Here is a 25,584-nt window from a genome sequence, read left to right as displayed (position 1 = left end):
ACAAAGGGAGTACACATTAATGCTTTTAAGCACGAATAACAGTTCGTACAACATCGTAGAGCGTTAATTGAAGAATTCTTGTCCGTGAGTGGACGTTGAAGCGGCCTGCAGCAGCGCATGCAGAAAAATGCATTTCTTTGTTATATTTGTTGGGGAAAGCGTTCGTTAGGATTTGGTCGTCGGGGTTTAATTTAGCGAGCATGTCCGAAAACGCCGCGCCGCGCCGGCTCTTGTTTGCTGCTTGTTACAAGGGTGAACGATCCGAACAACAGACGTGCATAAAGATACTGCAGTCTGCACTGCGGACTCACGTGCAGTTAACTTTCTGCCGAACTCTGTGGCTCTGGCTGCGCTGCTCGCCTCCACCTTTTCCGCAGACTTGAACTAGTTTTGAACGTAGTTCGCGACGTGATAACAAACAACGACCGTCCACGGAACACTGGGAGAACGTTCGGTCATTCTCATGACTCATGACACAATCGTCCAACTACTTCTCTAATTAACACGCCCCCTCCACCATTTCTTTCATTCACGAATTTTCGGAAATTCCCACGAAGAATTCATCCATTGAATTCATCCAACACAAAATCTACCATCACCGGTGAAAATTCCAGATTTTTTATTTTACGATTACTAATATAATAAAAATAATTTCATAGATATCTTTAGTGGAACACACATTATCATACAATAGGAGCTGTACAAAGTCTAAATAAAATCAATCTTGTCATTTTGATGAGGGAACATGTACCAGTTACTTTTCAGGCTCGGTAGGTTTAGTGTTAAAATATGTAATACGTAATTCTCTGGACCAGATGAGAAAGTTCATATCCTGCAAATAAGCATTTAACCAGGCATTTAGATGTATAAATGTCTCCATTCTGCAGCTACAGCTAAAATAATCTACTCCCATAAATTCTATCGGAAACGCAAACGCGGCACTTGAGCCCCGAACACCGAATTCCCATTTCAAGCGAAAAGATCCGCATCAAAATAACCCAAGTGACTTGACTACGTACAAACTTGACGCGAGTAGAACAAGTTGGTACATGTTTATTCCGATTTCATGATCCCCGATGGAGCAATTTACTTGATTTAATATAATCGTTGCATGTGTTGCAACTGCAACGAGGATAGCTCACCGGGATAGCTCGATTGATTAGAGCTGGCGAAACTTTTCCGACCTATCAGCAGTTTCCACATTAGGAAAGCTGTCGACTGAACGTTTTACCGTAAACGACGAAAATTTACTGGTCGACTTTCGATCGTAAATTCAGCTCCGCATCCCGGGACCGGAGTGTATTAAATTTCTTCTTCTTTTTTTTTTTAATTTTTATGCGCTTTCCCATTTTAATTTTTCGCCTTCATACGGTGGCAGAAAATGATTTATTCCGGATGGCTCGGCTTTCTATGTTCCGGTGCAAAAATAATATTCCTACGATACTGTGAAAATGATATAACGTTCAATTCGTGTTTTATACGTGGAAGAGCGACGTTCAATAAAATAGAATTGACTTTGCAGAAATTCCATGGAAAATGTTATTGTATGAAATGAAAATTATTCGAAGAAATGAGAGTTGACAAGTAGTAGAAAGACGGTTAAAATCGCAGATTTACATCGACTGCTCTTATTATATGTAGATAACCCAGATTGGAAACGCATTCTGCATCGAAACAATGTTCGTACCTTACGAAGGCAAACCGAATACATTTCGTATCGAAGCCATTGAAGCACACGAAAGTGCTTCCTATATTTATTCGGGGTATTGGGTTGACCCATAACTCCGTGCGGATATCTCTGTACGCGAATGAAATATATTTTCTTTGTAATGAAAACAAATTTCATCGACTAACACGTACATATTTGCCGTCCTGTTCGACAGACTTCCACCGTTTCTCGCTTTATTATTTCTCTGTAAACCATGTTTCGCGCGCGTATCGGAAAGCGGCGATACGAAATAATTCTACATAAAAGAATAAGTCGATAACTACTACATATTTCAAGCTAACCATTTTTCATCTCACAAACTATTCATAGATGACTAGACTCCGGATTTTATGCATTTATAACAAAAATGAGCACGTGCAATTTAAAACGGTGAAAATATTAAAAGACTTTAAGAGCATTAATATATTATTTCCAACATATTAAAATTATTAATGCAGAATATAGATTTATATTTAGCTCCAGTGTCTTGCAATTGTTGACGAACGAACGATAAGAATGAACGTAATAGGTACATAAGCAACAAAGCTTCTCAAAGGCAAGTATCGTTTTCCTCTTTGTATCAGTTCCTACTTGAACCGGTTTAAAGCTGGGACCCAAAAAATAACAGTTATTATAAAATTTTCTACGATACAAATCATTAATAAAAAGTTCTAGAAGTAATTAGAAATGAATTCGAGGAGCTCGCGATTGGCGGGAAAGCGATAGGGGCGGCAATTACCAGGAGAATTTTGAAGAAGGCGTCGAAGCTCGGTATACATACATACTGTGCTCTCTTTATCGCTCATTGTCAGAACGGCTCCCTCATCCGCAGGCCCTTTGTTAGCTGAGGAACGCCGCGCCGCGCCGCGCCGCCTCCGCTTCTCGATCATAAGAGATTTATTTTCGGGCAAGGAACCCACGGTAAACGGGTCGCGGTACTTAATTACCCCGGATACAGCCTTTTGTGTAAATTCTATGTGTTGCGGGGCAACTCTTTTATCAAACGGCCCGCCGCGTAATTAGAACACACCCTAAGGCCGGCCTCACCCCCGTTTTAAATTACACATGCAGATACACTGGTGCTCTTACGCCTCCTATTCCCATCGGCGGATATCTGGGTTATGGTTAATGTTTGCTACGCGGAAATCGACACGGAGACCCCTGTCGCCCGGTAATTAAAAGCTATTTGCCGCAGACGGGGCTATCGTTATAAGCTACATATACAAGGTATTCGGCCCGATATATACCAATAAGAAAACCGGGAATATCCACGTTCACATGCGCAGCCTATCAAAGCCCACGTATTCGATCGCATCCCCATTTGCATTTTGCGGACCGACGCCAAATGGAGCGTGGAACATTCGACCATTTCTCAAGTTTAAAGCGTACAAAGTACAAAGAAACAAAACCAGCACCCCGCCCCCCAATCGATCGATCGATCGATCGCGGCACCATCGACGTAATAATGCGACCCAAAGTGTAGTCGATTGTTCACAGACAGTTACAAATGGGTCCGCCGCGCCGCCGAGGAAAATGCTGTTTACTCGACACCACGAAATCGGAAAGGCAGATGTTTCAGATTATTTCTTTGAACGTTTCGTCTGTTCATGGGAAATTACTATTACGCTTGGTAAGATACGGTGAATCACGTTTTACAATTACAAATCACGATACGGAGGTTGTTGACGAAAGATTACGTCGCTTTATATTTTAGAGATGCAGCCGCCGCGCCGCGCGCCGTTCCCTCGTTGTAAGCACGCAGAATGGGTCCGGTCACGCGACTATAGTCAGCACTGGTCTGAAGTCTGAATTACACGCAGATTTCGCCGACTGTTAGCTTCTACTTGATTTCCATGTGTTTTCTGCTCGTTTCACCGAGATTTTTCCTCGGACTCCCAACAATGAAAAAACAATGAAAACCTACAAGGGAACCAAGAAGGGGTGAACGTAAGTTTTTGAAGACACAAGGTCAGCGAGAATATTTTTAAGTAGTTGACCGAAGGCAAAGGTATGTAAATAGATTGGGTTCCGGTCTCACAAAATGGCGAGCCCTCGAACAACTTTCAAAGCAAACGAAAACATACGGAATGCACCTCCGACGTCGCATTATTTCTTCCCTCTGATAGCTCTATCCGATGCGCACATCACGATACTAACTAAGAAGGTTATATCGATCGTGTCCGTAACTGCCGCGCCGTTCCCGGTTCTTGACTTTCTTTTTTCGTTTTATCTTAATGGTCTATTTCTATCGATTAAAACGTTGAAAGCTTCGCCGAGTGAAATCAGGACTGAAACAAGGACATTCTCAATGGCCGCATTCACTGTTACACGAAATCGGGGAAACCGACGATCTTTATGCATTTAGCACTTTTGAATAATCACAATAAAACTTGAGATTTAAGAGCGACCTGCGTTTTAATAAATCATTAGACTGCGGATTTGATGCATTTACGACAAAAATCGCTACGTACAATTCAAAGCAGTGGACATGTTAAAAATATTTAAGGACATCAATATATGTATACATATTAGTTTCAGCTAAATAGGATAATTAAAAGAAGAATACAATTTTCATTTGGCTCCTGTGTCCAGCAATCAATGCAAATATTTTTTATTCTGCATCAAGATCCGCAGTCTAATCAAATCATATTCTCGAAACTTCATCTTTGTTTCACTATCTCAGTTTTATCGTTCTCCACGTACAATTTCGAAGTGAATCTTTCTTCAACAAATATATTTAAACTCGATCTAGGAAACTTTTAATGAGCTGAACTTTCATCGTCAGTTTCCAAGGAAAAACAAATCTTCCTTCGACTTTCTTCGCATTCTTTACCGAACAATAGAAAATTCAACTACATATACTCTCGAGAGTATCGTTCGAAAATTGTTTTTAATCGTTTCTGGCTGAACAATTTCCACCTTCGCGTAGAACAAGCGTTGGTGAAGCGGTGATTGAACGTTCCAACGATGGAATTATAATTTCTGTAGAATAGGATTAATCCGAGCGATTTGATTTCTGTGAAATTTGAAAATTGCTCCGGACAGCGATTCCGTGAAATTTCGGGACCGAGGCCACGGAATACAGATGACCCGATAGAATTATATGAAATGCACTTTCAATCAAACTATAGTTTCCTGTGTCCTGTTATCGTACAATGGCTGCCATTACAGTGGCGCGTGTCTTTATAGCGCCGCTCCGCGCCGGTACATTTTACAAATTGCGCGGGGATACATATAGGGTTCGCAGTTGCTGCCGCAGTGAAACGTTCAATTTTAGTCGCTGTGTGACCTAATGTTGCTAAGCTGTACCAACGAGATCCTTAATTAAATGCATGTAATCCCTTGGACTAATTGTGCGAGCTTCCCGGCACCGTTCGGGTCACGGGGAAAGTGTTATTCAGTCATTATGCTGTGAATCATTGCGTGACGATTGTTAACAGAAATAATGAATTAATCTGTCTTAACGAATTTTACAGCCGTGACCAATCTAGAGTCCCGAGTCTAGAGAGTTCCGACGATTAAACTTTAATAAATGCACACGATAAAGTTCTCAGTTAGGTTTTTGGCAAACGAAGACGTTTCGAGTTGTGTTGCTTGTTTTTCTCTCGCAAGGAGTTACGGCTCCCTCTCGAATTTTCATGTAGCCCCGCGCGCAGTTGAGGGTGGCTTCATGCCAAGTTACCCTAAACAAACCCTAAGCAAGCTCGTATTCGCTGTTTCCTCAGGTATCGATGCAGAAGCATCAGGTAGCGCGAGTGGATACGTATATATTAAACGTCGCTTTATCAATCGCAACGCCGAGCTTTAGCTGATAAGAATCATTCGAAAACGCGGAAATTCGGCTTGGAGTCATTATTTATTTTGTTTATATGATAACTAGACTGCGGATCTTTATGCATTTATAGCAAAATTGAGTAGATTAAATTCAAAGTGGTTTGAAAATATTAAAAATTGATAATGTCAATCCATATATGATCTCTCCTCTATTAAAATCATTAAGGGAATAAATAACATTCAATTTGATTTCTATTTCTTGCAATCGATGCAGACAATTTTTATTTCGCATAGAGATCCACAGTCTAATTATAAATATAACTAACTATTTAAACAACTGCATCGCCTTTGCGAAGTTGATCGAGGAGAGCTGGCCTCTGATGATTGAAAATAAATCTTCCGGTGCAAATTAATTATTAGCTCGAAGGTATCGCCAGCCTCTGGAAAACTGCATGGAGTATAGCGGTAGAAGATTCGCAATGAACAACGTGGCGCGATTACACAGTCGGAGGGTTCGGAATATTAATTCCATCGCTGCCACAATTAACCATGAAGGTATTATACGCGCAGCTACAGATTCATGGTGAGCATTTTAACCGTAAAATACCGGTTCTGTTGCAATCGGATACATTTCAATTTTAATTACACCGGAAACGCGACGGGCTAATCCCGATGTCCGATGCCCGATGCGAACGTTGCCGTTCTCTCGTGACAGCAGCGGTGCGTGTCACGAGGATTGATTGATTGTGGAAATTCTTGCCAGTGAACACTGTAAGAATTCGCCTGATCAATAGAAAATGATGTTACAATGTGCGAAGAGAGAGAGAGAGAGAGAGAGAGAGAGAGAGAGAGAGAGAGAGAGAAGAGAGAGACACAGTAGGGCACCCTTGAATTTCTGCGACGCAGTCGCGTGGTTAGCCGCCGCGCCGCGCCGCATTCAGAGTTCAGAGTGCGTTTACCGCATCGGAGAATAATCGCGAAGCTTATCCGCGTGTGTGGCTCGGCACGTTTCAATTTCGGCCAGGGATTTCCCTCGTTTATTTATTTATTAGTCTCCACGGTTCCGCACTCCCTCCGACAGTCCCGTTCCGAAGGATTTAACCCGTTCCTGTTCAAAATGTTTTCCGACATTGAAAATAATTTGATAATACTCTAGAAACGTGTGTGGAAGGGGTTCCGACAACTTTTTCGTATTTTCTAAATCTCCAGAACCTCGAAGGCAATTGACATTACGATGACCTTGAGTCAGTACTTTTACCCTACCCCCTAACTTCCAGCTTGGGAGGTGTACGTATAACGACGGTATTTCCCCACCGCCCTGAAACAAAAAAAAAGATCCTAAAATCAGCCTGTATACTCAGGCTAGATGAAATTCAGACTTCTGAATTGCTCCTTCAAGCTTTTGAATACGAATATCACTTATTGAACGGAAATTTGCTGGCGAGCTACATGTTTGCAAAACTTTCTGTATACAAGTTGTTGTATGTATGATTCAGTATACATACTACAGTATCTGGTATTACAGGCTGCATATGCACCTGACTGGTCAAGGTGACGGATCAACCCAGTAAAAAGTTTGCATATAAGAAAAACTTACAAATGACTCATTGCGAGGGCTATGAATTACTTTGTACAACTGATACAATTTATTCCAAGTTGTATAAATTCTGCTTGTTCAGCGAATTCCGGAATCTTCAAGTTCCACGCCAGTGAACGTGGTTTACCACGGATAACAACAGCGACAAAAGTAAGAAGTTATGGCAGCCGTTTCTCATCGGGGAACGGGTTCGCCGTCAGATAAGCAATTGACCGAAGGGCGGGGATCGGAAACGACCATAGTACGTTTCCGTTTCAGCCGTGCCAGCGACTATTAGAAGAGAGAGCGGCTGGAAGATAAAGGATTAACGCGGGATCGGCGAATCCTGGAAGGGATCTCCAAGGTTGTTGGTGTATTGTGTCGGGGTGATTTGCTTGGAAATATTGTGCAACGATCGGAGAGTGAGGCGACTCGAGCTTCTTCTTCCCTGGGAAATAAGGACGCAAATGAGAACAGAAAGTTACTGGAACCGGAGTAGGAAGGGGGTTGGTAGAGGACGAAGGGATGGGGAAAATAAACCGAGCCTCTTGAACGGTCGTTCGTAGCCGCGAAATCTGAGCGGAGCATTAAGCTCGGATGACAATCCACCCTGAAAATTCCACGGATGCCATGTCGGTGGCCGACTTTCCAAGACGCGAAAATGAAACGGCGGGGCTGGGGGGAGGGGGGGGGCTGCGAAACGTCTGCGAAAGTTTACAGAGTCTTTGAACCGGCACCGATACCGTCGTCGTTGCGCTTCGCGAACATCATTTTTCACGTAAACGGTGATATTATTCTGTCATCTGTACAACAATTTACGAGAGCCCTTAGGGTGCCACGGGCCTCGAAGATGGAGGCTGTTTTAAGGCTGTTTGTTTCCAATCTAGAATAGTTCTATTCTACAGGGTGGTCCACCTAAATGTAGTCACCTAAATATCTACTTTATTTTTAATGACATAACAAATGTATACACATTGTCATTTTATAGATATGAAATCTTGGTATAATTCCTCATACAGTATTTAAATGTTTAGTAATTAATTTAGATGCCCACTTTTTTAATCATGCAAACGATATTGTGAATAATGGTACAACAACTATGAACGGCGAATTGAAAAATTCATCGCGGATAAAAGTGACACTGCAAAAATTGCACCAACTCGCGACTCGCGACTCGCTCTTTCGATCGCCATGCCAGCAAACAATATTCGTATCTCGTGACATCGTGCGACGACGTATGTCGCAACGACGGACGTTACCCCGACGCCCGTGGGACCCGTTGTCCTAAACCGACGCAAAACGACGTTTAGCGTCTGTGCACCGTTGATATCGATCGACGCGGCTTTTACGAAGTCTGACATAACATGTCGGCCAAAAACAAAACAGAAATATTGCCGAGGTAGAAAAAGGGCCCGGTTCGATTCAAACGAATTCGATCCTGGACGCGTATTAGGATTATCGGATCAGAGCACGAACGGTCGTGATCAGAGACACACGGTTTGAAAGGTCGTGACACATTCCGCGAATATGGGTCGACCGTAAATAAATAGCACGCTATTCGATCGCGGTGAAATCCTTTATTCGACGAGCATACGCGTTTTTACTGGACCGTGCGGAAAATTCGGAGATTTACAAGTAGAATTTTTCTGTTCACGGTCTTCCATTACACTCCGCGATAAAAAGACAGCACATTATAGAGATAAATGGTTTCTTAACATTTCAAGTAGTATGTATGTATGTATATCTTTATTGTTTCCCCTTAAGGTTACAATTCTTCTATCATTCCTCTATTACATTCACTCATTCTTTCTTTCTTACAAGTTTTTCTTAACATTTCAAGTAGTATATTACATTGTTTGTGACCTGGGTACCGGGTAGAAAGAATAACAAATTATTTCAATATGTTTCTGATGTCAAGAAACAATTTCATTGGAAAATATGTAACATTAAACGAAAAATCGGTGCGTCAAAAAGCTAGCACACATTTCTTAAAATAACTAAAAAATAAGAAGTATGATATATGTATGAAAAAATAATGTCTTAATATTTTCTAACTCCGCATTTTGTTTGTATAATGTGGAATAAACGTTTCGGTATAGATTTACATATATAATTTTCTAACCACGTTTCTGCGTAACGATACCCAGTTTCGTTCAATACAGGTTTTTAATTCGTCGAGGGTTCGAAATTGTCTTCCGCCCCGCCATATGCCGATTCGGCTAAATGGGTCCCCCCAGCAAATTTTCTATAATATTTAAATCTGGAGACCTGGCTTGCCACTCGAAATTTTTCTGTAAAATATTCTTTTACAATCTTCGTGGTATGACAACAAGCATTTACCCTGCACAGATACAATTATTTACCTACTACTAACTAAGCAATGATATGTAATACGCGAGAGATGTAGTTATTCATCTATATTTGCGAAAATTTGCAAAATTTGATAGTCTGCTATCTTTTTGTCGCCGAGTGTACAAGATGTTGCTCGGAAGAGATTAAATGTAGTAGAAGGGATGAGACACTTTGTAAAGAAGTTATCCAACCTGTGTGTAGCGTAGCATTAGCATATTTCGTTGCGCACAAAGTTTGGACACATTCTATGCATACCTGAACATAGCTAATCTCTCGAAAGTGTAAAACATTCCCTCAGTGGACTATACGATTCGTCGAGTACTGGAGCACGGTATCATCGAACTGTCCACGTTCGCTGTTTTAAAACCTACCTCTGGTTTTTTAAAGTTAATCAGTTTTACGGGACAGAAATGATAAACGTGGTGTTCAAATGATGCTCTCGTGGTGTACCTTACACCTTACGCTATCATCAAATTCGGTATATACATACGTTTCACTGAAACCTCGATAAAACGACCCCAAAAAATGGCATGTCAAGTTTTATCGGGTTGTTGTGACGGGGAAGATTCCATCTTCCAATCTGTGGATTTCCCCACGACAAAAAATTGTTCAATGTTCCCAATGACAGCTTACAATTCTGTAAATGGAAGGTTCTTCCAGCGCAATGAGTTAGGGGCGTAATTACATTATTGAAACGTTACCTCTGAGCAGTTGCTATTCAACTAGAAGGGCTTTGGCATCAGACGTGCACACGGATAAGCTGGCAACGAACATAACGAATGGACTGCGGATCTCCATGCAAAATAAGAATGTTTTCTGGGTCCCTGAAGGGGCACTTGAAACTTTTCCGGAGGGTACACGAGGGTGAACTACCGACAACAATCTCGGAAAGTTTCTTTTTGGTGGATACTGTCCTGAAGAAACAGGAGTGAGAATTCCGAAATTTGTATAGGACCTGAGAAATCAGTGAGACTGTCCTGAAGAGTGCAGAAGGGTGAGAATTCCGAAAATGTTTATAGGTACCTGAGAAACGAGTGAGACTGTCCTGAAGAGTGCAGAAACGTGGCAATGTTGAAAATTTTGACGGGTACCCGAGGAACAAGTGAAACAGTCCCGAAGAGTGGAGAGGGATGAGAATTCCGAAAATTTGTACAGGTTATCGAGGAACGAGCGAGAACTGTGCAAAAGAGTGCATATGATAAAAGAAGAACTCACCCTCGAATGCGGTGGTGGTTTCCGGAGTGTCTGTCTGCCCGAATGCCAGGTGGTCCTTGACGATGAGCCAGGACACGACGAAGACGCAGACGAGCCTGGCCGCGGGGTTGGTCCTCCCCGATCCCTGAAGAAAGGTGGACGGCAGGTGTGTCGTCGCTTGTAGCCCGTCGACGTAGTGCATCTTCACGGTTGGCCCTTCAACACGCGGCAGCACTTCACCTCTATCTCTCTCTCTCCCTCTCTCTCTCCCTTTATTTTTCCGCGGCGGCTTTCACCCAACGTCGCGTGCACGTATGTACGGTGTGTGGTGTACGCACCGTGTAGCACCTGCACGCAGGTCTAAGCCTGCCGTAGTTGCTTCCGGTATCACATATCCGAGGGATCAGGCCGCGTGATCGATAGCACGGGCATATTCCCGCTTCTCACGGGGAACAACGCACACAGCTCTCTCTCTCTCTCTCTCTCTCTGTCTCTCTCTCTCTCTCTCTGTCAAAACTAAACGCAGACGACAAAGACGAAAGAAGAAAGAAGAGGCGAGAGAGAGGGGAGAGAGAGAGAGACAGTCGGAGAGTTTCCAGGCCGCGTCCTCTTCGACCCCTAGCCTCAGATTCGGTGGGGGTGGGCGAACGGAAGTAGGTTCATGGGAGACGATCGACCTGTCCTGCGGCAAGCAACCAGCAGCAACCACCACCCCCCCCTCTTCTGTTTCCCTCTCTCGTTCCTCCTCTCGCGAAGAACAATAGGGGACGTGTATATGTGTGTAAAAGAGAGAGAGAGAGAGAGAGAGAGAGAGAAGCAAACACGCTCTCTCCTCTGTTTTTCCTAACCGGAACCAGCACAGGGTAGATCCTCGGGGCGGTTTGTTGTTCACGGATCCACACGAGAGCAGGTCGGAATCGATAAGATTGGCGCAATGCACGCGTATCTCGATGATACGTCCGCGAGACTCGACAAGACGTTCATCAAGCTACCCCCTAAAGACGATCAGGGATTGTAAAGTTGAACACAGAGCGAAGAAGCTAGAGAACACCACTGGCCACGATTCTAGATGATGCTGTGTACACGCCGGCCCGAACCAACTTCACGATGTGGAGCCAGCAAACAACGACCGAATCGCAAAGGGGGTGGCCGCGACGCCAGGGCGCCGACGTCCTGCGCAATGCACGCGAGATACCCAGCACGCGTTGCACCCCCGACCTCCTCCTCGTCGACCCTCCTCAACGTTCAACGTCGTCGTCGTAGGGGCGCAGAGCTTCTGAGTCATTCCTCGCGAAACACCCGTCGACGTTCCGCACCGCCACGTAAATATGCATGATCCTCTCTACGTGAGGAACAACGTCGTCGCGCAATCCCTCCCTCTCTCCGTGCAATGCCTACGACCCCTCTACTACCACAACCACAACCCATGCCAGAACGCTGTCACCGCTGCGACGCATACGAACCTACCCCTCGATGACTATGCCAGCGAGACGAGCCGAACCAGAGGAGCCGCTGGATCCGGATCGAATGCGATGATCGATGATGCTTCCTTCGATAGGGTGCGTTTTACGACATGTACGACGCGCGACGGTAGTAGGAATGGAGGGTTTACTGATTGTAAATTGTAAATTGAACATTTTTTCTGCAACCAGATTTTCTACCGCAATTACTTTTGCAATCTCCTTACACGTCGCAGACCGTGAACAAGTTTGGTTGACTTGCTAGATTGCAATAAAAACGAATTTTCAAAAAAAATATGTAAACATTTCGCATCACCGGACCGTATCATGTGGAACAATCATTTTCCAATAGCGAGAGAAAGGCTGCTCGGATAAAGCATTGACACCTGTCGATCGAAGCCCGCGATACGGGATCATAAACTTTTTATCAAGGATTGTGTAAGTATATTTCTTTATTTTTGCTCAACAATCGAATTATTTTTACTCAACTATTGAACAATTGTACAAAAACGAATAATAGAAGGGCCCGACGTTTCCACGGTTCCACATTCCACATACGTAAAAACAAAAACGGTCCTAAGAGATTCAAATCCCGGCAGCAATTAGGGTGTGCTAATGCCCGAACGAAAATGATCAAAGCACCGTGAGAACACGTGTTTCCGCAACAGACACTGAATTATGGCACCAGCGAAGCTCGTTTGACGTAATTGTCTAACGTCCCACCCCGCAACGCCGCAAGCGTAAAACGTGACTCGCGAGCAAATATCGTCCGAACAACTAGCTAACTAATCGAACCTTTTACTGGACACGATACCAACGACTCCCTAACTCCCCCTGATTGTAAGCTGCTGATAATCCTCCGATGATGACCCTTGTCGACGTTATTGGCTCGTGAGAGCCCTAGCTCTAGCTTAGGTTCTTCCTAAAGAACCTAAGTAGACTAGGTCAGCTAGGATGAAAAGCCAGTTTGTTACTAAACATTTCTAGAGAAGCTGTGGTAAGAGATGGAAAGAAGAGGAATAAGGAATAGGCTAATCGAGAGAGCAAAGGAAACATACGAAAAGGTGATAAATGTAGTTAGGGTCGGAGGAACGGAATCGAAGAAATTTTGTACGGCGAAGGGCGTCAGTCAGGCAGGGGTGTGTGTCGAGTCCCACCATATTCTCGATTTTTCTATCAGACTTGAAAACAGAGATGGAGAAGATGCAGGTAGGTGGAAAGGGTACCAAGAGGGGAAAGGAGAAGGAGAAGGAGAAGGAGAAGGAGAAGGAGAAGGAGAAGGAGACAGTCAGAGCTTGATGACTAGAGTAAGATGTGGAAATATGGAAGAAAGGAATAAATATTGGAGAAAGGAGGAATAGAGAATGTGCATGATATATGCGAGAGACACCTGGGGAAGCTAAAGCATCTGGCAGAAGACTGTGATGGTGTAGAGAGAATCGATACAAGTATAAAAAAGATAGTACAAGATAAAAGAGTGGTAGAAATAGTAGACCGGCTTTAAACATTTCTAGCCTTTAAAAACGACACGAAGCGAAGGCTCGAGATGTCTGCAGGTCGAAGGAGCCATGCCCTCGGGGTACATTCGCAGGTTCTCCTTATCGCCTCTCGTAATCGAGAAAATGGAGGAGTTTAATGTATCGGAAGGGAACTTGTTCGGTCTCGGCTGGTGTTTAAGGAGCGCGATTACTGGTCCCATACTGGGACATGCCGACTGATACGGTAAAGGCGAGTCGCAGCATGTTCCCAAAGGAGGTTCCGACATTTCCTCACCGGATACCGTTAATGGAACCCAGCACGCTTCTACGAGAGTAGAAGGATCGCCAGACAGGCTTACGTAAGTCCTCGCTATGCCTCGCTATGCCAAAACCAGGTCATTCTCATAAGGGAAGCTTTGGAATTTTCGAATCAACTCTTTCTCCCTCCAGCTACGCAATTCCCGCTTTTATTTAAACAATCCGTTGGCCAATGTCACTTGCCATTCTTCGACTCGAAGGGGTCTCGAAGCTGAAAGAATTCCATTTCATACCTCCCTTTTGTCGCCAGCGAATACGTTTCCTCTGTTGCTTCCGGGCAGAGTTTCTCTTAATAATTTATGTACGGGTTACCACGTGGATCCCAGTTACCTTGGCGCCGCAGTCCCTTAAGGATCAACCTGTACAAGTTTGATGAAATTGAACCGCAAAACTTTCGAATTGTCGACCATAATTCATCGGTGTTGCTACTCGAACAGATTCTGCCTCGATTTCGTTTTCTCGCCGAGGCAATAATTATTATCATCTAGCTTCTCAGCTCCTAAATAACACTAGGAAATAACAAGTATGTGTCTATCCAAATTTTTGCCCATTTTTCCAATAATGCAGAAATAAATTTGGTAAAGAATTCCTCAGGGAAGCATCTTTACAATCTTAATAATTGCAAATTAAGAATATTAGAACCTAGTGTTAATTTCAATTTACGGGGTCGCGCCGTAATAAAACAAATTAAATTTTCTTGCTCCGTGGGGCTACACCATTCACTTTTAAACCTCGCTGTTAATGCGACCGCGTTAAAACGAAGATAGAATAAATCAATTAATTAAGCCAGTCTTAAACAATCGAACAGAATGGGAAAGAACAACGTTTACGACGTGCGCAATGGAGCAGACTGCGAGCCATAATTAATATATGTAGAAAGAAATGTCCACCGCTCCGCACTGTGTAGACACTGTAGACTCCATCTTTCCACAGGAATCGATCCCGGTCTACTTTTTCTTCATTAATATGCGAACAGTGAAACTTTTCACGTCCACCACTCTCTCCCTCCCTCCCTCCCTCCCTCCCTGTGGATCGAATATTACGCGATTATGGAATTAAAAGTTGCCTTAAGCGAAATGTATTGCCGTCGGTGAACAGGTCGCGTGTGATATATGCTCGAACGATCAATCGAGTGTTACGCAACTGCATCTGACAGATCGAAAACCTTCTCTGGACTATGCGAGAGCTATGTAGTATGTGCGTTGAATATAGAAAGTTACTTGAACGTGAATATGAATTTCTTTTTTTTGTTGTTCGCTGAAACGTGCAGCTCTGATTGTGAGACTACGAACACAATACTTATTCAATAGTTTTCATCGAAGGACAATATAAACTCGAAACTAGTCGGATATTTGTGATTGTGTTATATATTCACGTCTGTTTATATATTTAAAATTATTAGACAGTATAAAAATGTACATTAGATGTTAATCTCTACGGTTTAGGGGTTCCTCGAAGGCACATCTCCTTCTCACAGATCTGCGAATCACAATGTCCTGAGCCTTAAAAAACCTAGACTGAGAAATACCATTTTTAGTCTGAAATTAAGTTGAAATCGTTAACTAATTAGACAGCGGAACTTTATGGGAAATAAATACTTCGTACGTGAATTGCGACTTCTTTCTTAATATGTTTAATAGAGGTTTACGTTTTTTAAATTATACGCCTACTCATTTTTGTCATAAATGTATAAAATCCGCTGTCTACTAAGAATATTATAATACATACGTAAACAGTTGCTTATTGTCTAGGTGTGGCCACCACGTGCGACCAGTAGGTTGCGTACTCCTTCAAAATGGTGCCGCTTCAAACAAAAAATACGACAAGCTTATACATTAATTTTTCAAATAGCTATACACAATTAGTGATGGGATCTGAATCACTTCGATTCAATATTCGAAGCTTAGAACTGTTGAAACTCTTGGACACTAATTTTATAACAGAAGAAATTTTCAACTGATTCCTTCAAATTTTGGGGAGAAATATTATTAATCATTTAACTGGATTCGATATTTTATGGAGAACCAGGAAAAAAATTATTTTTTCACCTTGATACAAGACACGACAGGCGCGGTGATTTGCCTGATCGAAGGATCTGCACTTGAACGACGCGACGCGTCGCACGATCGCTCGCAAATTGAACGCACTCGCGGTAGGCTTGCTAATAAGCCAGCGAATTTCCGGAGAACATTATTATAGGTCAGAAAGTTCACGTGGCGGCCTGAAAGGAACCGGCTGAATTGCGGAATACCTCGTTTGAATCGCGAGCTCGAACAGCAACTTTTTCTCCACGGAAATGCGGACCGGACCTGCCTGCTAAAATTTCCCTTTCTTTTTTATCCCCCATTTTCGCTCATTCCGTATCTGTGTCACGCGTTTTGAAAATTCTCCGAAAATCGCCGAATCGCCGGGCAGAACTGCTATTATTTTCCACTTTTCCGCGAAAATGTTGGGAAAAGCCACGGGAATTTTCACACGATACGAAGATTCACGTTTTTTAAATTTGTGTTGCAAGTTTGAGTGAAAAGGCGATGAAGATGCTAATCAAATTAAAAGTGAAAAAGTGAAAAAGTGAAAAAGTGAAAAAGTGACGGACATTTTAAATTTACGTTGCAAGCTCATAAAAAGGGAATGAACATGCTAATCAAAGATGCAACTTTGAAATCTGGACGATTGTTACTTACGTGAAGTAGACTCTTCCGTGCGCGTTCGGCGGTGCATTCCAAATAAGTGTTGCGTGCTGTTTAGGATGTGGATCAGCGTGTGTCACGGCGCTGCATTCAGGATGGGTGTTCGTGTTCTCGGTTTGAGCCCAGGAACCGATCCATTTGTCTGTCTCAGGGTCACGTGCTTGCAGGAAAAATCCTTTGAACGTCGAGCCGCTGATGGATACTGCAACGAAGAAAGAAGTTCCTTACATCGTTGTTAGTCTACTTGTCTTCGCGTTGTCACGAAGATCCACCACCTTATCTGCAAGAAGATTCTCTTATCAACTCCTGGAAACTTCAACATCCACTTTCCCTTTCGCGATCTTTTCCAAGGAGCTCTATTTTTTTTCAAGTAATTTTCCGAGAGCAGTTCCGAACAACATGCAACTTTTGCTCGTTCTTGCCTTTTTATGCAAATAGCGAAAGAATGGCTAGAAGGTTCTCGCATAATTAAGTTCGAGCCCCGGAGCAAATGGAGCAACTTGAAGAAACTTCCTTCTCCGAAAGTTTCTCAAAAAAATATGTATAACGCGTTCAAGGTTGTTCCACCGCGTTATGCCAGAGTCATTTTTAACCATGCGCGATTTCGATTAGTCTCGTTTCATAGCTGCTTTCACCGAAATGAATTCTGCGCTTAATTTCCATTTGAATTAACCCGGCTATCGATTAACGATTAGCGTTAAATAAATTTCACCGTGCAACGATTGCCGCCGAATAAAATTGCCGAGGATTGTAGCTCAATATTGTATTATTTTCAGCCCATTGAACGCATTAAGAATGAAAATAAATTTCCATTTCGCTCCAGTTTGTTGCAATTTAGATGGAACACTTTTAATTTCTAATGATTTTCGTTAGATCAATTTTATTGTTTGTCGTTCGTTTCAAGTTTATCGACGATTGTGTCTGATCGAGAATTATCATCTAAATAAATTGTATGATCAAGGTTTATCTGATCGTGATAGTGTGGCGTGTAACTTCGTTAATTACATTATCTTTCTTTTGAACGAGCTTTCATAAACGTTCTTGTTTAATTAATGCTGGCATGCTTATCTCGCGCGATATTGATGCTCGAACGTGTTCCACACACAGTGTACGTACTCTGTTACCCTTTCATTATAATTTCCGATCGATACGCGGTATTAGACTCGGTACACAATAGCGACGTCCTAAAAAGAACATAAAGAGCGCCGCCAAAACGAAGACAGTCACAGTTCGATCCACGCTTCCTTTCGGGACAGAAAATTTTCAATTTACGATCATAATAACCCGTATAGTTTACCAAGTATCTATTCTGTAGCTACTGCCAATATACATGTATAATCTACTGCTCTGCGAAACTTCTTCGAAGTAAATCGCATAAATTTATTTTAGCAACGTTGTCGAACGTTGTAGCAACAAAATTGTATATTTTATTGTAATACTTCTACTGGAGGATAACGCTAAAAATACAGCTACACTGCGCCACTAACCACTGCGCGATATTCAACGACCAGTTACACTTTCAAGTTTTATCGAGTAATAAAATTTGTTCTTACTTCGCGTAGCCAATTGTAACGCAAAAAGAAGGACAACTGTCCGATTCTGCATTTTATGTGTTCAGAAAATATGCACATTGACTTATGAACTTTGAATAAAGGATTGCGTGGGTAGCTACGCTGCGTAGTGGAACGCATGCTGCATTGTTCGATATAAATAGAGAATATGTAGTAAGTTTGCATTTCCCGTTTTAATTGGCACCGCGGCGAAGTTAATTTCGTGTAATCATTGTACAGCGTGTTTAAAAAATTGTGAATGTCCAAGGACACATTAAATATAGCGCAAGATTTTACGAGAACGTAATCATTCGTAATTAGTCTGTGAAGAGTAATATAATTAAATAAAAGTTCATTTCTTCGAATCTGTTAATTGCGACATCAACATTTTATATTTCACATCGCAAGAGCCTAAATTGGCCTAAGTGTTCTCTATTCCGCTCGACGAATCCTATTTGACACACAGTCTCACACTTTTCTTAAGCACTCCCGCAAGCCGCAAGCAACTTCTTGAGCTTCAACCCCTCCCCTGAATGTATTCATCTACCAATTAATTTACAAGTGAAAAGGTTAAAGGAAAATGGCTCGAAGAAGCTCCGCTAGCTTAAAATACAAAATACCGGGTTCACAGAAACCTGAGCAGGTTGAATATCGTCTGATAAGAAACCTGAGGAGAGAGTAACTGAGAATTTCGTGTGTACGTACATACCCAGTGACCTAGTATATTCTCCGCATCTAGAGCTGTATTTTCAAAGGAAAAATGAAATCAAACATACAGTGGGTGTAGAAAATATTCGTGGGTAACAAAAAATACACCATTTTAAAAAAGTTGTATGAATATATTTTGTACACCCTTGCATATTTTAGACAGAACCTCTTTTTGTCTGTTTCACTGTTCAAAGATAATGTCTACTTTGTGAAACCAATTTCTACAAAACTCAAGTTAAAAAACATTAATTTATCTTTACACGCGACACCATCGTAAAATTTAAAAGACAGATTTGACAGATATGAAATGTCGCGAAACAGGCGCGCCTGTTTGTTGAATAGGCGTGTCTGGTCATGGCTGACTGTATCTACTGCCGCGTCCGACCCACATCAATCAACCTAATTTTTCCTACAATTTAATTCTACGTTTTTGACATGGTTTTTTTACAATGAATCTACTATTTTCCTATTTGTATCGTGCCGACTGGGACAGCTTTAGATCACCGGTGCCTACCGAGGCGCACATTTACGGTGTTCGAAAATTCGAGTGATTCGTTTATGAATTTTTTTGCGAATTGCAATCGCAAAACGCGATTCATTGCACTTATCGCTGCGCTGTGCTGGTTTCTTGCGCGGTGCACGGCCATGCATTATGCATTTCTTGAGAATTTAATTATCTACGAATTGTACTCGCACTTATAGATTTTTCTTGTATTTCAGATATTTCCTAAGCTAATGAAACTGGTTTTTGCGCAATATGCTGTAAGTGTAATATAGAATTTCATATGTATGGGGTGCATAATCATTTTTGACTCTCGCTGTATGTACACGCGAACGGAATTCTTTCTACCGGGAAATCTCGCGCTCGCTATTATTCCATCGATTGAACATGCAGAACCGAGCCCGCGAACCGCAGAATGCCCGATTGTTAGCGTTTCGGAAACCGGGGTGCCATATTCCACCGTATCCACGCTGATTGGATCGATTGTTCCACGCCGACCTCGGGATGCGTTCTTCTTTTTCACGCCACGCCGCGCCGCGCCGATCATCCCGTCATACCGGTAATTTCGCCACGGAGGATACAAAACAGGCTCGACTGACACGGAACACCTAATCACCTTTGCCAATCCATTGTCCAGGATTCGCTTCAGGCTCCAAAGACCCTCGCTCTTCTAGCTTACCAAATACTTTCGACAACACAGTTGCGACACACAGCCCGGGGCAAAATTAAGCAAACGCCCCTCAAAAACTTTTTTTCAAACCCGACCGACTCGCTTCAATTTTTTCGGGATGCTAAAAGAATTAGTTTACGAAGTAATGTGTAAGAAAAAATAGTCAAGATCACGATTTTTATAATTTTACCGTGTTCTTTCTTAACACGTTCCGTGCCGAGCCGTTTTCCTCGACACAATTAAGCAAACTTGTGTGCTCTGTTCTATGTATACTTACTACATTTTTTATAATGCCACCCTCTTTTGGTGGAAATATATTCTACGAAAAATTTCTCGAAAAAATCACATTATGTATTCCTCGACCAGGTTTAGAAATGAAATTTTGGTCGTGTTTCATTAAAATGCGTTAAATATTAGAATGAAATAGCATATATGAATTATTATTTAAATTGAACGTACTGCTTATCTGAGAATTCGGACTGTATTGCGAGGCCGAAGCGGTGAACTCGTAAGGGTTGGTGTCCAAGGGTTGCGACCTGGCTTGGCCGTGATTAGGCTCGTTAGGGCGAGTCGGTTTGACGCAGGTGTCGACAGGTGCTCCATCGGGGAAACAGTTAGCGTACAGGGCTAAGGAAGCCACGATTAGGCTGTAGATTGCTAAGCTTCTCGTAGTCAAACACATTCTTCTTGCGCACAAGATTTCCTCTAGAATGGGCGAAATTAATTAGCGGAGTACATCGCGAAGTTCACTTAAAAATCTCCTGTACTATCAGTGTAATTTAAATGATCCGATCCGTTTCGACAAATTAGACAATTGACATTAGAAAAATTCATTTTCGGACAAACACTAAACGGGTCTTGGACTTGTTCAGAAAAATTAGATTAAAGGGATGAACAATTTGGAAAGTTAATTCCTTACAGCACTTACTTAGTGATCGAACTAATTTGAATAAAAAGAATTGACACTGAATTCGGAGCTGTCACGCAGGACACAGTTTGAAAGAAACTGAAAGGATCTCCGGAAAGCTAGTCAAACGCGACGGGATCCCACCATGGAAACATAAAAGGCTAGTTCAATTCACTTTTGCTAATTGTCACTTTCACTCCAATCCCTTCGTCGATGTTAAAGCAACGATTGCGTGTCGCGACACGCGTTCTGATCTTTACCATGTAACAGCTTGTTAACATAACTATGTCAATGTTACCAAATAGCCGCGATAAGAACATTCGGGTCGCTACCACGACTATTTAATCAAATGAATCTTAACTGACAATATCTTTATTTATTTTCACTGTCATCATTAATTGCAAGCATTCATACTGTGTAGAATTAAAATAATGTTCAGGCGTCAGGTGGATGTTGACAGATGTTGAGCTAAAACAAAACTCTATTTCACCAAAAATTGATACCCCCTCCCTCTGTCGCGAGAGGATTAAAATAGACTCATAAACAACAATTATAAATGCATACTGTGTGTTCTCTATTTATTTATGAAATTATATTCGACTGTGAATTTTATGGATTAATTTCAAAAAACGTTTAACCATATCCTTAATTGTCTCGTGTTCGATTTGTTAAAGCTAAGGAACACTGACTGTAATTAACCCATTGCACTTGAATGGTGAGGTGACTCTCTTTTGAAATGATTAAATTCTTCTGTATTCTAGAAATTGCATCAGAAATTCAAATGTCGTTCAATTTTATGTGTGAACGGTGTAAAAGAGATTATACAGAATAAAAATCTTCTAGATTCTAGGTTGAAAGATATTATTTGATTTCGGAATGAAAGTTGCTTCTCGAGTCGAAAGGGTCAACAAATGCAAGTTCGTTAAAAAACAGATTAAGCTCGGGTTGCGTGTGATTCGTGTTCGAATGAAATGGATTCAAGGAACACAGGAATGTGCGCGAATCACGCGTTACACGCCGGTAATTGTACGTCTGTACGAAAGCATGGTGTGTTATTTTTCACAGTGTTATTGATTTTCCAGGAGGTTTCAGGGCGACGCGACGGTACATAAAGTCAGAAAAGTGTTCGCTGTAGCATGAACGGCTGGTACGTTGTTACCAGTGAGACCATACCGTTCACTCGCCGATTACAAGCTGTTGATAAAATCGCACGTGCTAATGGGGTTCCCGAGCGAACGATCTAATAAATCATTGATTTTCCCCGATAAAACGGAACAGTAAGATCCGGCAGAGACTATTGGAAAATCATTCTCCCTTCTCCACGTGAAATCCGAGAGGCGTTGTATCGTTCAATAAATATGTACAGTGGACTTAGTTCTATTTCAAATATATACACCCGCGAGTGTGTAATGAACACAACGATTCTCCGTCTAAATATACAAAAATATGAAAAGGTTTATTCGTTACACACACTCAAAGACTATCGTAAGTTCCATCATATCGAGTAGTAAAAGATATATGTATAATATATTAGGACCTCTTTCTTTGTGCTAATTCTTCTCGTTTTATGAAATTCTCGGTTTCTCGTTAGCACAATAAATATACGCTGTTTCATCTACGTAGAAGTTACCGCGCGTTCAAATTATTCAAACAAGTAGAAACACTCATCCGATGCTTGAATACAAAACGCTGGAGAAATATATCGTCGTCCGTAGAACGAGAACTCTATAAATACGTGTTAGAACTCTACTTGTTCAGAAGGAATGTCTCAATTCGATTTCGCGGACGAAGGAGAGTACGCTTCGTTCTCGATCATCTCGATCGCACAGGTACGTGGGAACCAACCCTTCTGGCGCGGTTGCTGCTTCTCCTTGTGGTCGTCCTCTTTCCTTTCCCCGAACAACCAATACCTGTTATTTTTTACAGGTTTAATAATACAGCATTAATAATATATTGTAGGTAATAATGTTGACTCAATTTCACAGACGTACTTCCTCCACCGTGTTACAATGACAATGTCTCCGGTGCTAAGTTTAATTCTGGGCTCGTCGGTGCAAGGTGGATGACAAAACACTCCCCAGCCGTGTCTCAATGTTAATCGTGATCCAGAGAATTCTTCTACGACTCTGTACGACTTAGCTTTCTTTCGTTTATCTTTCTTTTGAGCTAATTGTTCTTGCTGGAATGTGAAAGTCGCCAAATTTCAATCCGCTATTTCGCTATTACATTCGGAAAATAGTTCTACTTGTAATTAATAGACGGATCTTTATGCATTTATCACTTATTATGAAAATGTTCAAAAACCGCTAGAACATAAGATTCGATAGAATTTTGTACAATTTTTATTTGTTTTAGATCTGCAAAGGCTGTTCCAATTGAAAATAGGGTTTTATATAATTTCACTTTCTTAAAATTTTACGAAAAAAATTCGAAAATGCACAAACATCGTCACAGTCTAGCAATTAAATTAATGAGACTGATTGAAAATTTTCAAAAGATACTAGAACAATAAACTCGATGGAATTGAGTAGGATTTTGATTAATTTCGTATCTTCAAAGGCAATTATGTACCACTAAAGATAAGATTTCATTTGATTCCACTGTCTGAAAATCTGTCTACGAAAATTGAAAATTGAAAATTGCATATGTATAAATATACGCAGTCTAGTTAATTAAATAAATAAGAGAGAGTACTGTTAAGGTGTATTGGTCACAGTCTTCGATCACAGGCCAGTAAATTCCATTTCCGACTGGTGTGCAGTCCCATGTAAGAACTTGTCGTACGTTGAAACGCCATCCTTTCGAATACGGGTAAATAAATTTATCGGTGCTTCCAAATCTGCGATAATGTGCCTTCTCTGTGATCCAAGCTTCGATTTCCGTTCGATTTTTAACGATAGCCAGCATCTGTGAGATTTTGATAAACGGTTATATTTGTTTCATTTAAATAAGAAAGATTCTACTCAAGTATTTTACCTGAAAATAGAGTAACGTTCCAACAGCGAATACAACTCCAATCGACAGGCCAATGCTGACGATTACTATGATTAAAACGAATACAGAAGGTGGAGGAAACGCTAGTGGTTTCAAAGACAACACAGTCATCACCCAAGAGATTAGAGTAAACGTGGAAACGCAGCAACCGCTAACTGCGCTTGCTAGAAAAGCTGTGAAATGGCCGTGATTAAAGTGCCCTACGCAATTGTTTATCCATGGACAGTGGTGGTCCATTTTCATTACGCAACGGCCACCTGAAAGTCATAAACTGAGTGAGCAGACTCGATTGGATTTGTTATAGATAGATTAGAGGTCTATGGAATCTCACACTTTCTGCAGTGATGGGTTCTCGGAGCTTTGTAGCCTTCACATACAGAACAGTACTGTAAAAATTGAATGTCTATAGCTTTTTCCTGAAACAGTACATTCCATTAATTTAATATACATGTGTAATATTATGATATCGAGTAACGTATACAACTATTACGGTTGCTCAGTACCGGCATCCATTTTATAGGGAGATACCCTGGCCCTTCGTAAATAGAACTGATGAAATGGAAGAGCGTAGATCCACTGAGACAAAAGAAAAGCATGAAATTAATTGTTCCGAACAAACTCTCCTGTGGTGGCCAGCATTGTCTACTACAATGTACCGTCATCAACGTGATTATCTTTATAATCCCTGAAAAACATGAAGAATTATTTACAAAAACGATTAATTAAGTATCTAAATATGTACTATTCTAGCGTCTATAAAGATTTGAATTTCCCGCGCTCCTTTCGTAATACATATAAAACAAAATGGAAGCTGTCGTCTAGCAGGTTTATGTATGAGATTCGATTCTGATTTATGTAATTGTTCTTCTAGGCACAAGAATGGGACTCACCCAAAGTGTTAACATTTTATTCGAAATCTTAACACTTCGTTGGGTTTATTTAAATTAAGATAATCATACATTATAAACGCAATAATACATCTAAGGTTGTATGTCGAATTCACCTACCAAGAGCAGTAAGCGGCCCCCAATGGCATATTTTCTTTAACGGATTGACACCCATACCGTCACCATCAAACTATCGTAAATTAGCTGTTAATTTCTCGTAATCAGGTAGCCAGTGTGATTGTTTCGAGCGAACAATTCTTTCGATTCTGTATTAAATCGGTATTTAGAAGTGTGTTTGTCTCGGCGACACATTCCGTTACGATTCATATGCCTCAATGTTGGCACCAATGTCGAATATTTCCTTATTCTAGTTCGATTTCGATTCAATCATTTGTATTCGCATATTGGTTACATATCAGTTACATATTCAAGGATGTATGTATTTATTTCACGACATTCCTTCTCGTTGCTTCTCGTACAGACGTGTATTTACAGACGTGATACAGACGGGGGTGGCTCTGGCTCTATGGCCACTATGGCGCACGCTAAATTGGTCACATAGTCACAGCTCTTTTGCGCACACGCGGCACACGGCTCTTTGGCGCACAGCTGCGCACAGCGTGATTACACATTGCTGCACATTGCTATAGATCTGCCAACACCAACTTTCCATGTTTACAAACTGCCAATTATACACATACTTATTTACTGTTATTTACCATTATTTACCTTCTTAGTACATAAATACATATGTACTTCCCCTAACAGCATCAACAGAAATTACGTCACATCACCCTGTATTTATATTTATTTCTT

General features: G+C 41.5%; 3 protein-coding genes and 1 long non-coding RNA gene across 15 annotated transcripts in view; 1 reads left to right on the top strand and 3 right to left on the bottom strand.

Moving 5' to 3' along the window:
* The window catches only part of Jus (EB domain-containing julius seizure protein), a 38,552-nt gene extending 26,958 nt beyond the window's left edge, over positions 1–11,594 (bottom strand). For 9 of the 11 annotated variants that reach the window (XR_013010711.1, XM_076440763.1, XM_076440767.1 and 6 more), the window contains exon 1: positions 10,626–11,004. Coding sequence is in view for 10 of the 11 variants with exons in the window: in XM_076440763.1 (XP_076296878.1) it covers positions 10,626–10,806 (181 nt within the window). In the remaining variant the exon portion in view is untranslated. Of the gene's footprint in view, positions 1–10,625; positions 11,085–11,452 lie in introns of those variants that run through there. The other 2 variants (XM_076440766.1, XM_076440764.1) reach the window with 2 other exon arrangements.
* A 90-nt stretch (positions 11,595–11,684) lies between these two features.
* LOC143217062 (uncharacterized) lies at positions 11,685–23,797 on the top strand. The gene is made up of 2 exons (XR_013010712.1): positions 11,685–12,163; positions 12,257–23,797. It is a non-coding gene; the product is annotated as an uncharacterized LOC143217062 (long non-coding RNA).
* Positions 15,210–21,043, bottom strand: LOC143217061 (putative defense protein 3). 2 transcript variants are annotated; one of them, XM_076440781.1, is made up of 5 exons: positions 20,909–21,043; positions 20,440–20,685; positions 16,545–16,752; positions 15,589–15,664; positions 15,210–15,372 (listed from the first exon to the last, which is right to left on the bottom strand). In XM_076440781.1, exons 2-4 carry the CDS (start codon positions 20,660–20,662, stop codon positions 15,601–15,603), a joined length of 495 nt encoding a protein of 164 aa, XP_076296896.1. In that variant the 5' UTR covers positions 20,663–20,685; positions 20,909–21,043; the 3' UTR covers positions 15,210–15,372; positions 15,589–15,600. The 2 variants fall into 2 exon arrangements, with proteins under 2 accessions (XP_076296896.1, XP_076296895.1); XM_076440780.1 differs by having other exon boundaries at positions 15,210–15,377; positions 20,909–21,042.
* LOC143217051 (palmitoyltransferase ZDHHC6) lies at positions 21,290–25,028 on the bottom strand. Its single transcript, XM_076440757.1, has 7 exons — positions 24,889–25,028; positions 24,385–24,566; positions 24,213–24,297; positions 23,864–24,138; positions 23,582–23,794; positions 22,879–23,066; positions 21,290–22,797 (listed from the first exon to the last, which is right to left on the bottom strand). The coding sequence occupies exons 1-7, from the start codon at positions 24,941–24,943 to the stop codon at positions 22,656–22,658; spliced, it is 1,140 nt and encodes a 379-aa protein (XP_076296872.1). The 5' UTR covers positions 24,944–25,028; the 3' UTR covers positions 21,290–22,655.
* Between the last annotated feature and the right edge of the window lie 556 nt (positions 25,029–25,584).

The sequence above is a fragment of the Lasioglossum baleicum genome, chromosome 16 (assembly GCF_051020765.1).
Source record: "Lasioglossum baleicum chromosome 16, iyLasBale1, whole genome shotgun sequence".
NCBI lineage: Eukaryota > Metazoa > Arthropoda > Insecta > Hymenoptera > Halictidae > Lasioglossum > Lasioglossum baleicum.
The sequence above is the reverse complement of the archived record's forward strand: the minus strand, read 5'-3'. Positions and strand labels throughout refer to the sequence as shown.